Below are 17,507 nucleotides of genomic sequence, written 5' to 3'. Positions count from 1 at the left end.
GTCCATCTAGCACCAAGGACTTCAGGAAGATGGCTAAAGAAGTGATGGTCAAGGTGGTGCCGGAGGTTTGAAAACATTGAGGAAAAGGTAAGGCCTTAACACATAACTACACAAAGTAACAAGTCAGAAGAGAGAGCTGTGAGGAAGCTGGTATATGAGACACTGGAGAGGCCATGGGTTCAAGTCAGTTATCAAAGACCAAACATAACACTGAGAGTCTCAAAGAACATTGGTCAAGGCCACTATTTCAGCACCCTGCTCCTCATAGTCCAACAACTAACCAGGGCAGAAAGGGATCAGATCTTTCCTTATAGATCTTCAAGGAAAAGGAGTTTCCAACTTTCCTTAGTCATGTAATATAATTCTGCATGTGTGTGCATGTGTATCTGCATTTAAAACTAGATTTGAAAGTAGCCAAGGCAATGAAAAGTAATTAAGAGTATGAAAGTTTCCCTTTGAACTTCCATAAGAAAGTAGCCTGGCTAAAGTTCTTATAGTCTGACACCTTGGGGAGGTGGAATATAAGGTTATAAAAGAAGAACATTTTTAAGATCAAGAACTGAAATTAAGTAAGGAGAATAATGGAGAATATCACTCCCAGGAAAGAAAAGATTAAAGGGGATTCTGTTGGGGGAGGAATTATAAGAAGAAGCTTCTTAGAAGAGAGAAGGGAGTGGCAATCAGGAAATTCAGACCAAGGAAAATTCCATATAGCTAATTTCAGATATCTATGATAGGATAAAAACACTACCTTTCTGTCACTGGTCCTCACTCCACTAAGGCAGCTGGTTAAATAAGGAATCTCCAAAAGTCAGGCCTATTATGTTGTTAGAGGGAGCAAAGGATTGCGAGAGCAGAGACAAGACCAACAAAGCTTCCCAAACTGAAGACCTCAGAACATGATATACTGAGAGGGATATAGAATGCAATTTAGAGAACAATTATCTTCTGCCTAATCCCGTTGTTCATTTCTCAAACTCGGTTCCTTTTTATGTTTCAGTACAAAACAATTGGTTATAAGCCACTAATTTAACCTTAAAAACATAGAATTAACTGTAGGCCAAGAAAAAAGGTACTTTAAAATGGCAGTTCTCTTCGGAGAAAGGGATAACCCATGTCCTAGATTAGGCTCCTAATGGGCTCCATAGGAGCGACTGAAAGAGTATCCATTCCAAAGGATTCATGATAGCAAGTTCTGACAAGGAAATTGTTTCCAACAGTTTTAGGCTGTCCTTCTATCCCACCTCACCCCATTTGCCAAAGCTGAACTGATACTGAGGAAAAGTGGGACAACTGCTCCCATATTTATTTGTATAAAACATACTGTACTCATGGAACATTTTCTTTATTCCTTCTTTCATTGCCACCATTAGATTACATAGAGAGCACTCCATTCCTGTAAGCTGGTGACTTTGAGATTTGGAGTCTTGGGGATCAGAATACAGGCAGAGTTGGTGATTCCAAACTAAATTCAGCTGGAAAATAGAAAAATGAAAACAAAACAAAGACCAGTTCCGAGGAACCAGCCATAGCATTTAGCAAAAACAGCTAGCTATCAGAGTGGAGAAATAGAAGAAAATGTTCCCATTTGATTATTTTTCCTTTTGAATGGCTGCTGAAGAGCAGGAGACATGTCACATCTGGTACTTTTCCATTAAGTAATTTTCCAGGACTCACCACACACTAGTGTCAAAACCTAGGAATAGGCCTGAAGCAGCCTCACGAAATGCTCTTCACCCACTCATTCCCCACAGACATACACAATCACACTATCAAGAAGAAAAGTTGGTTCATTTTACTACCTAGTTGTAAGTAGTAGAGCTGGCTGGTAAAAGGAATCATGGACAAGTGTGTATACTTATATATGTGACAGGCTTCCTTCCATTTCTCTCTGACTACTTTCAAATGTTGCTTCTCTGTTTGTGAATATATTTAGGTGGCAATGACTAGGTAGGTTCATATTTTGCTTAAAATTTTCCTTTTGAAATATATTCCCTTTTTTAAAATCCCCTTTTCCCCCACCCACCTATTCTCCACCCTCCCACCCACAGCCTATATATCCACAAGTTAATAGGTTAGTAACAATATTAGTAAGAATAGTAAGAGTAACAACAACAACAACCAACAACATTAATAATATTAATCCCCTATATCTGTATAGCACTTTACGATCTACAAAGCGCTTTCATATCCATTATCTCATCTGTGCCATAATGCATCAGTCATCAGACACACAGGCCTTCAACTGTGCAAGGAAAAGAGATCAAATGTTAGAAGTCAAGTGGTGAATAAAAGGGAAGAAAAAGCTAGTTGTGAGGGATGTTGGGGCTGTGAAATTTTTTAAAAAGGGAAAGGGCTAAATAAAAAATGTGATTTCAAAAATGTATATAAAAGATTGAGATTTAAGTTTAGTGTGTGGCATCAGATACTCTAGTTATCCTCAAACTAAGTATATATGGCCCCAATTAGTTGTTACAAATTATTCAGTTTATCAAATATATGTATGTGATTCATAGGCATCGAACTGAGATACCTTAACATTTTCTTTAAATGACATTGGCATTGCAATATTAAACACTTAACACTAAAGCCATGATATGAGTGCATTTCTGACAAAACTGGAATAAAACATTTATGAAACTACTTAAAAGCAATCTATGTATTTCATTTATCGTAGTCTTGATTTTATAGCTATTTTATAATTTATCCCAGACTATTATAAAATATATAAAACTGAGATATAAAGTATCAGCAATATAACTTTGCACTTTAAATAATTTTCAGATACAGATTTTCCTTTTAGAAAACAAACTTTAAAGCAGCTGCTTTGTTTCCTTGTAAAAGTTTCTGTAAATGCATATACTTGGGTCCCTGATGGACTTAGCTGTTGTGACTTTCAGACTTTTCCAACACTTTAACCCTTAGACAATGGAACAAACAAACCTTTATTGTGCCTTATTTAATGGTCCATGTTTCCACACAGGACAGTAGAATTTTAATTTTAAAAATAAGGTATGTATTCTTATATTTTAAATTAATTAATGAGCTTTAAACTGTGGGGGTGAATATGTAAGATGAGGTAAGGAAATTTGGCACATTTCAAACAGTATCCTTTAAGTTTTGGTAAATTGTGTAACACAACATATTTTTCCACTGTGATCTACAGGTGCTATCCACATAAGTGGGGGTGGTTAATAGCAATAATCACTGGAATGTTTCTAGTAAATTAACAGGGACAAGTTCCCCAAATACTCACAACCAAATGTTGATATAGAAGTAAAAATATATACAATACAGTCACCTGTTTGTAGTTTGGCACAATGTTTTCCTTTATTTCCCCTTGGATAAATAGTGCATAAACTACTTGTGCAACTGTATGACTTCTAAAGTCTTTTACATAGAACATCAGATTAAAGTTTGCTTCTAAAGACTTATTCCCACACTTTAAAATTCTTTTCTTTAAGCACTTACATGTCAACATACATACCACAAGGCATATTTTGAAAGAAATAAAACACAAACATCAAATGTCTTTCTGGAAAATGAGAGTCTCTTCTTCAAACACAGGTAAAACCCAAAATGTTGTTTCTGCATTTAGGAGATTGTAGTCGGAATCCCTGCAGAAAAACCAAACAATTTATGCCATCTTAGTTAGATTTAGTGTATGTCCCACAAAGGGATCATACAATCTAAATTTGTTTACATCATACTAGATGCCGTATGATGCAGAAAAAGATACCAATAGCAGGGGGCACTAGAAAGCACTCCTAATTGCCTTATGATGAGATTTTGTTTTCCAAATTACGCTCTTTTTGTTTAAATCATCTTGGTTTTTTGGTCTATATAACTTTTAAATTCTGTTGGTCAAAATTTTTCTTACTGCAAAGCCCTTCCCTTCCCCAAATCATTCAAAAGCATATTTTAGTTGTATTTTCTCAGTAAGTAAAAATTAATGCTGACTAGCAGAAAAAGTAGCCTTGTCAAAATTTATCCCTAGTCAAGCCACAACAAAATTGCCCAATCTTTTTGGTGGCTTAGAGGTATAGGGATTTTCATGCACGTTTTTCTTTTTGTTTTAATTTGAAAAAGAAAGGAATGGGACAGTTTCTTTCATGCAAACTTTTGCTTTCAAGAGGGAAAAAATGAGGGACTGTGGGCTTAGCAGAGTAGGAAAGCTAAGGTGCATCATCTCAGCCATTTTGGTGCAGTATTACCTCAGTTTTTCAAAAGAAGCTGTCCCAGCCTCATCCTTGTGGACCTGTTCTCGCTCCATACGCTTTCCCTTACACTTCTCTTCTCTCAGGGCCTTGGAGCTGGTTTTGTGACGATATAACTTTTTGTGTGTTGGTACATTATTGCCTAAAGTGCTCAGGTTATTAAGCTTTTTATCAAAGAAGGCAGAGCGAGAGTCCTCATTATAACCAGACATGCTTGCACGACCAGGATCACCTATTGCTGCTTTCCCATTGCTTTTACTCACACCCTTGATAGACCTGTGATTCTTAGTGGCTCCTGGAGAGCCACTGTTGACCTTTTTCTTAGATTCCTGTGGTGTCCCAGCCAATATTTTGAGGGTTTTTAATTTTAGACTATTGGACTCAGGGGAGTAGAATATATTAGGGTCCCCATGGTGCTCCATGGGTTCCCAAAGGGGTTCTATGGAGGCCATCATGAACCTCTGCACATCTGCCATACCAGAGGCAATGTTGGACAAGATATATGAAGGCTCCTGAAATTCCCGTTGGTCATCATCCAAAAGGTTGTTGGTGCTGGTGCCCATGTTCATGTCATTCCAGCCTGGGCTGCTTTCCTTCCCCAAAGACCAGTCTCCAGAAAGCCCCTTCTGACTTGGCATCTTCATAGAGGCTACAGGGCCATGTTGGATACATTCAGCCAATGTCTTCCCTGTGGAGGATATGCTGTTGATTTGGCCTCCTCCACGACTGATGCCAATTTGCATTTTCTCTCCATTGATTGCAGCCATGAATTTCCCTTTCTTTGCTGACTTAGGGACCTGGCGGGAAGTTTTGCCAGGTGGTTTTTCCATCCCTTTGTTGTTGCTTTTGGGGGATTTTTTCCTGTTGTTTTTCTGAGAAGAGCTTTGGTTCATAGCCCCACTCTTGCTGGGTGAACTTTTCTTTCTTGATTTTGACACCTTGTTGCTGGTACTTATTTGACTAGATGGATCATTAAATGTTGATAAGCAAGGGGCTTTCTGGAGCAGGCTGACAGAATCCTCATCATTGAACATATGGAACTGAAACTGATGGTTATGTAAAGTAAACCCATCATCCACTTGAACCTGCTGTGAAAGGGTACTGCAGTCCCACTTGATTTTCTCCATATTGCCCAGTGTTCCTGGGACACCCTCTTGAAATCCTTTTAGTGTTCCTAGTGTCTTGATATTCTCACATCTGGTAATTTGAGGGGAAAGACTGGGAGTATCAGGTGGAGATATCTCTGAGAGGGAAGAGTGGCGGAATTTGTCAGGAGTGAAGTTGGAGATATCCAGGAGGTCAGTGGACTCCTTTAGTGGTGCTATCTCATCAATGCTCTGCTGTATCACCAGCTTGGGGCTGCAGTGGGCCAAGAAGTCATCAGCAATATCATCATCACCATCCTTTTCACAAGATTTCAAGCTTAAGGAGCAATAATTGCTTGAGTTGACAGAAAGTGGGGCAATGGAATCAAAGCTAAAGAGCCGCACATTGTCCATATTGACTGGACCCTGCTGGAAAGGAAAGCAGACCTCTCCATTATTAAAGTGACATAATTGGTAAGAGTCATCAGATGAGAGCTGGGTGTCTTGCACAGAGGTATATATGACCTTGTTGCAACTACTGCCACCACTATTGAGACAGATTGGACTGTATGTTGTAGCTGTGAGGCTATTTTCCATGGAGACTACTTGGGAGACTCCAAATTCACTGGACTGGGTTGGAGCTATCTCCCTTGAGACTTCAGCCATGAATTCCTGGGAGCCAGAAGTAGGTTTGTTGTGCCACACATCTCCATAGCTGCTTGATTCCATTTTGAAGTTTTGGGATGACTGAAGCAGCTCAGACTCAGAAGGTGAGGAAAGCACACAGTCCTGGGAGGGTTGGAGAGGTACAAATGACTTTTCTGTTTGAGTGAGCCTGTCTTCATTTTGCTCTGGAGAATGATGATTGAAGTATGAGATACCAGTATTATTTGACAAGTCAGAAGCATCTAACAATGTCTGTAGATACCCTCCAGGAATAACAGGTATATTGTTGGCAACATGAGCAGATGATAGAGGCATTTCAGAAGAGCAGCTGGTTGGTAGGAACGTAGAATTCTTAGCAACCTTTGTCTCATGAAATTCAGATAGATGAGAACTATTTGAGGTCCCAGCAATAGGTTCATTCTTTGAATTAGCCTTGGAGGATTGGTTTTCCAAAAGAGGGCTCATTTGAACAACTGGCTTGCTTTCTTGCCCAGCTTTGATTTTTTTGGATTTTAACCTGGCTTCACTTTTAAATTTGATTTTGTTAAGCACTTTCCTCTCTGGTGCCTTAAACTGACCATCTTGGGCTTTGACTTTCTCTGAGTCAGGACCTGTGATGTCATTTAAATGTGATCCATTTGCACAGCTGGAGGCAGCCAGAGGTGCTGACTTCAGTGTGCCTTTCAGGCCTCCATCTTCTTTACGATTATTAGCTTGCCTCTCATCATTGCAGAACGAAACCTGCTTACCACTTGCTGACGTTTCTATGGATGGAATTCTTTGAATCCTGTGCCTGTTGCCAAGTTTAGATTTTCGTTTGCGGGCAGGTGGCAGAAATGACATCTCAAAGCTACCTGGTTCAAAGCTTTGCTTTTGGCATAAGGATGTTTTGCTGGAGTCTGCATTGCTGTTTCTCTGCTTTTTCTTCTTCTGCCAGAAGCCCTTCAAGGGAGCCAGCTTGGCATATTTGTTGAGCTGATTTTCACTCAAATTAACTGTTGTTTCACTGGCATCCACTCTACCCAACTTCACCAGCATGTTTTTCTCACCTTTAAAACGGTTGATGATAATATATTTGATAATAACAGGGGGCTCCTTACGGGTTACTTTTCTTCTCTTTTTGGGACACCATTCATCATCATCTTCTTCTATAGAACCACCTGGCAGCCATTCCTTCCTCTCATTTACTTTTTCACCCTCTAATGAGTCAACATCATACAGATAATCTTCACTATACCTGACTTTTCTCTTGGCTCGTAGCCCATAGTTCTGCTGGGAGGAGGAGCTGCCAGAATTAGTGTCCCGAGCCATATAGCGGCTACAGTCCTTGATCTCCCCCATGGTATCAAATGAGACCTCAATGAAGGAACTACCATCACTGAAATTCCCTGATGCTTCCAAGGAATTGGCAAGATGGCCTTGCTTTAGATTCTTAAATTGCCCTACTTCAGTTCCACTGCATGGTTTATTTAAGGCAGATTTTTCATCATTATCCTTCCCATCTTTTTTCTCTGCACCTTTTTCTTCCTGGCCTTCTTCTTTGCCTTTCTTCTTGTCCAGGTTTTTATCTTCCTCCCCCCAAATAATGCTCACATCAGGGACCTTGAATTGGGAAAAATCGCTACTTTGCTTCAGGGCCCCAGTCTTAGACTCCCGCTTGGGGCAGGTAGTAAAGACACTGGGAAAAAAGTTGAACTGGGCATCTTCCTGCATCAAAAGGGTGGTCTTGTCTCGAACATTGTCCTGGAAGGACTCATATCGAATTTTCAGGGAGCAGACATCACTTCCCAGTGTTGACTCATCATCATCAAACATGTAGTTATCCACATCTTCTTCGGAGAACAGGTTGACAGATAGCTCATTCTTGGAACAGAGGTCAAGTAGTTCGATCTTACTCTCACTAATGAAAGTCTCAAAGTAACCCCAATCCTGATTGGAATTTGCCAGCAAAGCCTCTTCTGTATTGCACTTATCTAACAGTAATGCCTCATAATAACTTTTCTGACCTGGGTCCTCCAAGTCAATGTCAGGTTTCTCAGCTTCTCGTCTATCTCCTGCCCTTGATTTGTGCAAGGGGAAGCCTAGGAGCTGATCTGAGAGAAGCTGTTCTCCATATTTCATGTTTTCTCCAGCATTAATACACTGAATCCCTATATCAGAGACTGCACAGGTTTCATAATCCCTGTTTAGATCACTGACTTTTAGACTGATCCCTGGCTCAGGATCTACTGAATCCTTGGATTCCATGAAGCAGCCCAAGCAAGTCCGGCTTGGCTGCATGAGGCAGTCCCCATTCAGAGCTGACATGCCTGCAGGCTCCATTATGGCAAATGGAGCTTTCTCACACTCATTGGGCAATGACCATGTGTTCAGGCCCTTTGCAACACCAGATGTAAGGGAGATGGCATTCACAGAAGCACTATTAGCAGCATGCTCAGGTGCTTCAATCAGGCCCAAAGGAGAGGGAGGGCTCTGCATACAGGGCTTCTTAGAGGGCAGAGGCAGGAGACCTCTGGGGTACATCAGGTTCTCTTTTTGAGCCACTGGTATAGACTGGATTGGTGCAGCAGCTTCTAGAGCTGCAAATGACTTCATTGCCACATCCTGGTCCTCTGAATCTAGAGAAAAGGGGGAAAATGACAGAAATAAAGTTAAAGATCTTAGACCAGACTCATTAACTCTTCCCCTTGATCAGTTTCTGGTACTTGATCTTAATGTATAAAAGGTAAGCTTCAGCTTCTCTAACTTTAGAACTAGAAACTACAAAGTTAAAGAATGACCCTGATTTTGTACTGAACATTTATGAGAGTGAAAAGTAATTATTTCTTTACATTCAGCTTTTTCTTCAGACACACACAACACTTTCCTCAGAAATGAGGGGAAAATGGATTGCTTGATCAACTGGAAAGTCAAAGCTTTCAGGGTGGGAAAATGCTCAGATGGTATATATTCATGATTTTTAAATTCTCTAAGGCATATTCCTATCCTTCAGACTTACCTCTGTTTTGGAAGCTTCTACGGAATCTAGACATTTCAAACTTCACATCAAAGCAGATTTCTAATTCACTACAAATTTAGGGGAACCTAAGTATTCATTTGATAGAGATGATTTCAGAGAGCAAAGGGGTTGGATTAGATACCTCCTTGAGACGCTTCTAGTCTAGTTACAGATTTGGTGGGATAAAGTTTAGGATTAACACCTATCTCAGAGGTATCCTAGACTTAACTTGCCCCTGCTCTGTGGATACTGAAAATCTATAGCAATAACAAAGTACTATTGGGAGAGCTAATGCATACTATAATTAAATTCCCTTACCATTTTCCTTGACCCCATTAATCATAGTGTTTTCTCCGTTGGTTGAGGCAACAATAGCCTTATCTTGTTGGTTATCCATGAATGGGACCTCTTATTGTTTCATTCCAAGTCCAAATGCTGTCCAACCTGCACATTTCAAATACATAATAATATCAGTCACTAAATTTTTTCTCTGTTTTAAGGTTATTTCAGCTAGAGAGGTCTTAAAAGCTTTACTGGAATTTACCTGTTTCCAGACTGGCTTCATAGGCACTATTGTTTTGTTTCATAGCTTATACATACCATATAAGTCAGTTTGGAAATTCACACTTCATTCATACATTCTAGACCCTTCTATCCCCTCTTGGCTACCATACTATTAAAACAGAAGTCTGAGGAAGCAGGCAAACTTACATCTTCTTTCAGATAGTAACACATTTAACCACTTCCAACCCCTAGCCAAAACAAGGCTACAAAAATGTTTCCACAGATTACTGACCTATACTTATATCCCCTTTCAAGTAATGAAATAAAGAACAGCTGCTTCAGACAAATATTACTAGCAAAAATTAATGTATCATGAAATATATACAGGAGCAATGCACTTAATTATCAAGAATTATCTAATCTTGTCAGATACAACAAGAATACTGGAACAAGTATACTCCAACAAGAATCATGGAACATATAAGTGCCACTGTAACTTTATTCTGGGATGTTGTTCTCCTGAGAACATAAATTTCTCCTCAGAAAAAATCTGACCAAGCACCCAGGATTCATTGCTCTGAATTAAATGCAAAAAAAAGTGTTGAGAATAGAGATAATATGCTTTGGCAAAAGCAGAGGTGGAGACTGGTATGGGAGTTTGATAAGTTGGGAAGGGGAGAGGAAGGGAGCACTAGGTGCTAGGCTGGATACAGTTACAGAAGTTCTCTCATTTTGTACTTATAATCACCTTGTAATTTTGGCTCTACTAGGTTCTTATTTGTTTTCTTTTTCTGGGCCATGCCACGCAGCTTCTGGGATCTCAGTTTCCCCACTAGGGATTGAATCTGGACCATGGCAGTGAAAGCACTGAATCCTAAGCTCTAGACCACCAGGGAGCTCCCTTATTCCCTTAATTTTTTTCAAAAGGGCAAACTGAGTATCATAGATACTGGCTTAGATACTAATAGAGATACTATCATAGATATTAACAATGATTATCAATTATTTGGGCCTTTTTTCCCCCTACAGAATCAGAAGGCTAAACCCCGAGCAGAAAATCCTTTAGTCCGTTCCTATGACTTTTTAGATCTCAGCTCTAAATGACACAACTTAAGGCCATGTATTTTCGCACATTTTAATTTATACCTTGGCTGTTTATAAAAAAAGATTTGGGAGAAGGATTATAATTTTTTATGCCTGCAATACAAACATCTCTGCACTTGTTTAACTCTTCCCTGTTGATCAGCATTTTAGGATAACAAATTTTATGGGGTGATTAAAATCTATTTTGAGCTGAAATTGATTAGCACGTTTGGAATAATGTACAAGCTGCTTTGCTGATCATGGTAAATCATGCAGTGTAATGGCACTGATATAACATTAGCATGGAGACAGGTATTTTGAAGCAAGAAAATGATCAGTTAAAGTGGAAAAGCAACCTCTCCTACTTGACCTTCCCTCAGTTGGGTCTGAAGAAGGCTCACAGATCTTGTCCTAGTAGATTGCTATGCTCTTCCCCAAAGGCCTTTAGGGCTCAGGTCTCAGAGTCTAGATGACCCATGCCTATGATTGTGTTGGGAGCTGTCCTTGGCCTTTCCCAACTGGGAAAAAATAAGGCAAGAAAGTAATTCATGTTTCTGCCTATGGATCTGGGACAATATAGCCTTTCGGATGAGTAGTGCTAATCTCTGGGATACCAGTTTAAATTAATTCAACAAATTTACTATGTACTACTTATGGTCATGGTGGTGTACCAGAAACTGCAGTGGAAAAGGTAGTTTACTGAGACCAGATCCTTGCTCTCAAGGTGCTCAGAATTTATTGGAGAAAACAAGTCATAGACAAATACTAATAAATATATTTTATTCACTGAAATAGAGGGAAAAAGTTTCTATAGGAGTTCAAAATAGAGAGAAATTATTCCACTTCTAGAAAGGAGGTAAACCAGTGAAGGATTCACTAATAGCAGCATTTGATTTGGACCTTGAAGGATGCTGTTCCACGGAGTAGGAATGGGGAATAATAGAGGAGAGAAAGGCATTCTAGGCTTCAGGAACTTCATGAGTTGCCATGAGTCTCTCCCTACTCCAGTCAGCCTAAACAACTGCAACAGAATCATAGGCCTGACACTTTCCTTGCATATAACACCCTTTTCCTTATTTTTTCCATTGTTCTTTTTTTAAAAATTAATGTATTTTAAATGAAACAAAGATGAATATTTTTATAATAAAAGGTACAATTCACCAAGAAGATAGACATCATAAATCATTAACAGCAAAGAAACCTTAACAACAAAGAAACAAAGATACAAAAGCAAAAATCAGAAGAAATATAAGTGAAAAGAAAAAACATATAATCATAGTGAGACATATTAACATTGCTCAGAGACTATTTTACCAAGTGCAGAAAAAACAAGAATAGAAGCATCTTGAATGATGTCATTAATAATCTAAATATACTAGATTTACATTTAATTAATTTATATTAATCATATACTACACAAATATATTCAAAATTTTGTTATTTCATAAGTTGTTATTAGATGTCCATAGGACATTTAGAAAAACTGGTAAAAAGATAAACATGACTAAATTTCAAAAAATATAATTCTTTTTCATGTGTGATTCAGTTTTATATATAAGCACATATATTATTTTTGAAATTATTTTCTGTTATAGGTTATTATAAGACATTGACTATGGTTCCCTGTGCTATATAGTAAACCTCTGTTGCTTGTTGCATATCTATTTTTAAAAAATTAGAAATATAGCATTCTATTTATACTAAGTCAAATAAGTGGAATCAAAATGTCATAATTTTTTAGGCAAAAATTCATAAGTTTACATATATATTCATAAGTTATACATATATATATGTATACAAAAGCCTTTCTACTATGATTGATAAAGGCTTGAGAAAGAACATCAAAGAAAAAAAGAAGAGATGGAGAAATTGGAAAACATAAACTAAATGAAATGGGAGCACTGACTATGAAATAGAAAAATGAAACAAACTAGATAAAGGTAAAAGATCCTCATATACTCCAGTTGTTTTTAAACATGGCTGCTCCATAGAAACATATCTGGAGCTCTGGTAAAAAAAAAATACCTGGGCATTTGTATTTTTCAAAAAATTCCAAGATAATTCTGATATGCATCTGGATTTTAAACAGTGATTACAGATGTTTCTATTAAATGTTTGTTTTGGTGATATAGAATTCTATAATTTTTCTGTTGATCAATCATGATACAATGGTATTAAGTGAGTAATACTTACATAATCACAATAGTAAAAGATATTTATCAGTTTTCACAATCAATAGTCAGACAAAAAATAAAAGATGATTACAATTACAAGCCATAATGGGAACATGATTAACCTAACAATATAAAATAATTACACACAATTTGGGGGGTCAAGCAGAGTAATGTAGTAAGTGGAAGTGCGTACATGCACATGTTTTCATCTGCTCAGTCAATCTATGTCTTTTGGTTGGTGCATTTAATACATTTACAGTTAAGGTAATAATCGATATGTATGATCCTATTCCCCTGGAGAAGGGAATGGCAACCCACTCCAGTATTCTTGCCTGGAGAATTCCATGGACAGAGGAGCCGGGCAGGCTAAAGTCCATTGGGGTAGCAAAGACTCAGATATGACTGAGTGACTAACACTTTCACTTTCACTTTCATGATCCTATTACCATTGTTTTGGGTTTATTTTCTGTAGGTAGGGCTTTTCCTTCTCTTGTTTTCTGCCTAGAGAAGTTCCTTTAGCACTTGTTGTAAAGCTGGTTGGGTAGTGCTGAATTCTCTTAACTTTTGCTTGTCTGGAAAGCTTTTGATTTCTCCATCAAATCTGAAGGAGAGTCTTCCTGGGTAGAATATTCTTGGTTGTAGGTTCTTCCCTTTCATTACTTTAAATATATCATGCCATCCCCTCCTGGATTGTAGAGTTTCTGTTGAGAAATCAACTGATAGCCTGATGGGAGTTCCCTTGTATATTGTCATTTTCCCCTTGTTGCTTTTAATACTTTATCTCTGTCTTTAATTTTTGTCAATTTGATTGTGTCTTTGCGTGTTCCTCCTTGGGTTTATCCTGCCTGGGACTATCTGTGCTTCCTGGACTTGGTTGGTTATTTCCTTTCCCATGTTAGGGAAGTTTCAGCTATGACCTCTTCAAGTATTTTCTCAGGTCCTTTCTCTCTCTCTTCTCCTTCTGGGTCCCAAATAATCTGAATGTTGGTGTGTTTAATGTTGTCCCAGAGGTCTCTTAGGCTCTCTTCATTTCTTTTCATACTTTTTTCTATGTTCTGTTCTGTGGCAGTTATTTCCAACATTTCTGTCCTCCAGGTCATTTATCCGTACTTCTGCTTCAGTTATTCTGCTATGGATTCCTTCTAGTGTATTATTCATTTATTTGTTTGTTATTTAGTTCTTCTAGGTCTTTGGTAAACATTTCTTGTATCTTCTCAATCTTTGCCTCCATTCTTTTTCTGAGATCCTGAATCATCTTCACTATCATTATCTTGAATTCTTTTTCTGGAAGGTTGCCTATCTCCACTTCTTTAGTTGTTTTTCTGAGGTTTATCTTGTCCCTTCCTCTGGGACATAATTTTCTGCTTTTTCATGCAGATTAACGTTCTGTAATGTGCCTTTGTTTTAGTCGCTGCTGGATTTTGGTTCTTCTTGCTTCTTCTGCCTGCCCTCTGATGGAGGAAGCTAAAATGCTTGTGTAAGCTTCTTGATGGGAGGGACTACTGGTGGGAAAAACTGGGTCTTGCTCTGGTGGGTAGGGCTCTGCTCAGTTCAGTTCAGTTCAGTCACTCAGTCATGTCCAACTCTTTGTAACCCCATGGACTGCAGCATGCCAGGCTCCTCTGTTCATCACCAACTCCTGGAGCTTACTCAAACTCATGTCCATCAGATCGGTGATGCCTTTCAACCACCTCATCCTCTGTTGTCCCCTTCTCCTCCTGCCTTCAATCTTTCCCAGCAACAGGGTCTTTTCCAATGAGTCAGTTCTTCGCATCAGATGGCCAAAGTGCTGGAGTTTCAGCTTCAGCATCAGTCCCTCCAATGAACACCCAGGACTGATCTCCTTTAGGATGGGCTGGTTGGATCTCCTTGCAGTCCAAGGTACTCTCAAGAGTCTTCTCCAATACCACAGTTCAAAATCATTAATATTTTGGTGCTCAGCTTTCTTTATAGTCCAACTCTCACATCCATACATTACTACTGGAAAAACCATAGTTTTGAATAGATGGACTTTTGTTGGCAAAGTAATGTCTCTGCTTTTTAATATGCTATCTAGGTTGGTCATAGCTTTTTTCCAAGGAGCAAGAGTCTTTTAATTTCATGACTGCAGTCACCATATGCAGTGATTTTGGAACCCCCAAAATAAATTTTGTCACTGTTTCCATCATTTCCCCATTTATTTGTCATGAAGTGATGGGACTGGATGCCATGATCTTAATTTTCTGAATGGTGAGTTTTAAGCCGACATTTTCACTCTCCTCTTTCACTTTCATCAAGAGGCTCTTCAGTTCTTCTTCACTTTCTGCCATAAGGGTGATGTCACCTGCATATTTGAGATTATTGATATTTCTCCCAGAAATCTTGATGCCAGCTTGTGCTTCATCCAGCCTGACATTTTGTATGATGTCCTCTGCATATAAGTTAAATAAGCAGGGTGACATTATACAGCATTGACCTACTCCTTTCCCGATTTGGAACGAGTATGTTGTTCCATGTACAGTTCTAGTTGCTTCTTTACCTGCATACAGCTTTCCCAGGAGGCAGGTCAGGTGGTCTGGTATTCCCATCTTTTTAAGAATTTTCCATAGTTTGTTGTGATCCACACAATCAAAGGCTTTGGCATAGTCAATAAAGCAGAAATAGATGTTTTTCTGGAATTCTAGTGCTTTTTTGATGATCCAATGTATGTTGGCAATTTTATCTCTGGTTCCTCTGCCTTTTATAAATCCAGCTTGAACATCTGGAAGTTCACAGTTCACATACTGTTGAAGTCTGTCTTGGAGAATTTGGAGCATTACTTTACTAGCATGTGAGATGAGTGCAATTGTGTGGTAGTTTGAGCATTCTTTGGCATTGCCTTTCTTTGGGATTAGAATGAAAATGGACTTTTTTCAGTCCTGTGGCCACTGCTGAGTTTTCCAAATTTGCTGGCATATTGAGTGCAGCACTTTGACAGCATCATCTTTTAGGATTTGAAATAGCTCAACTGGAATTCCATCACCTCCACTAGCTTTGTTCGTAGTGATGTTTCCTAAGGCCCACTTGACTTCACATTCCAGGATGTCTGGCTCTAGTTGAGTGATTACACCATCATTGTTATCTGGATCTTTAAGATCTTTTTTGTATAGTTCTTCTGTGTATTATTGCCACTTCTTCTTAATATCTTGTGCTTTTGTTAGGTCCGTACCATTTTTGTCCTTAATTGTGGCCATCTTTGCATGAAATGTTCTCTTGGTATCTCTAATTTTCTTGAAGAGATCTCTAGTCTTTCCCATTCTGTTGTTTTCCTCTGTTTCTTTGCATTGATTGCTGAGGAAGGCTTATTATCTCCCCTTTCTATTCTTTGGAACTCTGCATTCAAATGGGCATATCTTTCCTTTTCTCCTTTGCCTTTAGCTTCTCTTCTTTTCACAGCTATTTGTAAGGCCTCCTCAGACAGCCATTTTGCCTTTTGGCATTTCTTTTTCTTGAGGATGGTCTTGATCACTGCCTCCTGTACAATGTCATGAACCTCTGTCCATAGTTCTTTAGGCACACTGTCTATCAGATCTAATCCCTTGAATCTGTTTGTCACTTCCACTGTATAATTGTAAGGGATTTGATTTAAGTCATACCTGAATGGTCATGTGGTTTTCCCTACTTTCTTCAATTTCAGTCTGAATTTGGCAATAAGGAATTGATGATCTGAGTCACAGTCAGTTCCCAGTCTTGTTTTTGCTGACTGTATAGAGCTTCTCCATCTTTGGCTGCAAAGAATATAATCAATCTGATTTTGGTATTGACCATCTGGTGATGTACATGTGTAGAGTCTTCTCTTGTGTTGTCTTCTCTTGTCTATGTGCTCTATGGTTGGGTCAATGGTGACCTCCAAGAAGGTTTACCCCAAAGGGGATCTTTCCAGACAGTTACTGCGAGTCCTGCCCAATCCCTGTGGTGAGCCCCTGCCAACCCATGCCTCCACAGGAGACCCTCTAACACTAGCAGGTAGTTCTGGTTTGGTTTCAGTGGATTCACTGTTCTTTTCCTCTGAGTCTTGGTGTGTGCAAGGATTTATTTGTGCCCCCAAGACTGGAGTCTCTGTTTCCCCCTGTCCTGTGGAAGTCTTATAATCAAATTCCCCTGGCCTTCAAGGTCAGATTCTCTGGGGATTCCCAGTCCATTTGTTGGGTCTCCAGGGTGGGGAGCCTGATGTAGGGCTCTGAACCTTCACAACAGTGGGAGAACTTTTTTGGTATTATTGTTCTCCAGTTTGTGGATGACCCAACCCAGTGGGTATGGGATTTGATTTTATTGTAATTGTGCCCCTCCTACCTTCTTTCTGCAGCTTTGTCTTTGTCTTTGGATGTGGCGTATCTTTTTTTTTTTTTGGTAGGTTCAAGCAGTCTCCTGTTGGTGGTTGTTCAACAGCTAGTTGTGATTTTGGTGCTCTTTCAGGAGGAGATGAGTGCACATCCTTTTACTCCACCATCTTGAACTGGAAGCCTCTTTTTAAATTATTAATTAATGTATTTTAATTGGAAGATAATTACTTTAAAAGATTGTGATGGGTTTTTTTTTTTTTTTTTTTTGCCATACATCAACATTAATTGGCCATAGGTATACATGTATACCCGCGCCCTGAAGCCCCCTCCCACCCCCCTCCCCACCCTATCCCTCTAGGTTTTCCCAGAGTACCAATGCCCTGCTTCATGCCCCGAACTTGCACTGGTCATCTATTTCACATATGGTACTGTACATGTTTCAAAGCTCTTCTTTAAAATCATTCCACCCTTGTCTTCTC

General features: G+C 39.0%; 1 protein-coding gene across 2 annotated transcripts in view; it reads right to left on the bottom strand.

Annotated features, from left to right (window-relative positions):
• Nucleotides 1-2,056: 2,056 nt before the first annotated feature.
• Nucleotides 2,057-17,507, bottom strand: part of NEXMIF (neurite extension and migration factor) — a 204,907-nt gene continuing 189,456 nt past the window's right edge. The window contains exons 2-4 of one of the 2 annotated variants that reach the window (XM_070785155.1): nt 9,285-9,410; nt 4,215-8,586; nt 2,057-3,617 (exon numbers count right to left, since the gene is read on the bottom strand). In XM_070785155.1, coding sequence (XP_070641256.1) covers nt 3,524-3,617; nt 4,215-8,586; nt 9,285-9,363 — 4,545 coding nt within the window. In that variant the 5' untranslated portion in view covers nt 9,364-9,410 and the 3' untranslated portion in view covers nt 2,057-3,523. The remainder of the gene's footprint in view (nt 3,618-4,214; nt 8,587-9,284; nt 9,411-17,507) is intronic. The other variant, XM_070785156.1, reaches the window with a different exon arrangement.

The sequence above is a fragment of the Bos indicus genome, chromosome X (assembly GCF_029378745.1).
Source record: "Bos indicus isolate NIAB-ARS_2022 breed Sahiwal x Tharparkar chromosome X, NIAB-ARS_B.indTharparkar_mat_pri_1.0, whole genome shotgun sequence".
NCBI classification, from domain to species: domain Eukaryota; kingdom Metazoa; phylum Chordata; class Mammalia; order Artiodactyla; family Bovidae; genus Bos; species Bos indicus.
The sequence above is the reverse complement of the archived record's forward strand: the minus strand, read 5'-3'. Positions and strand labels throughout refer to the sequence as shown.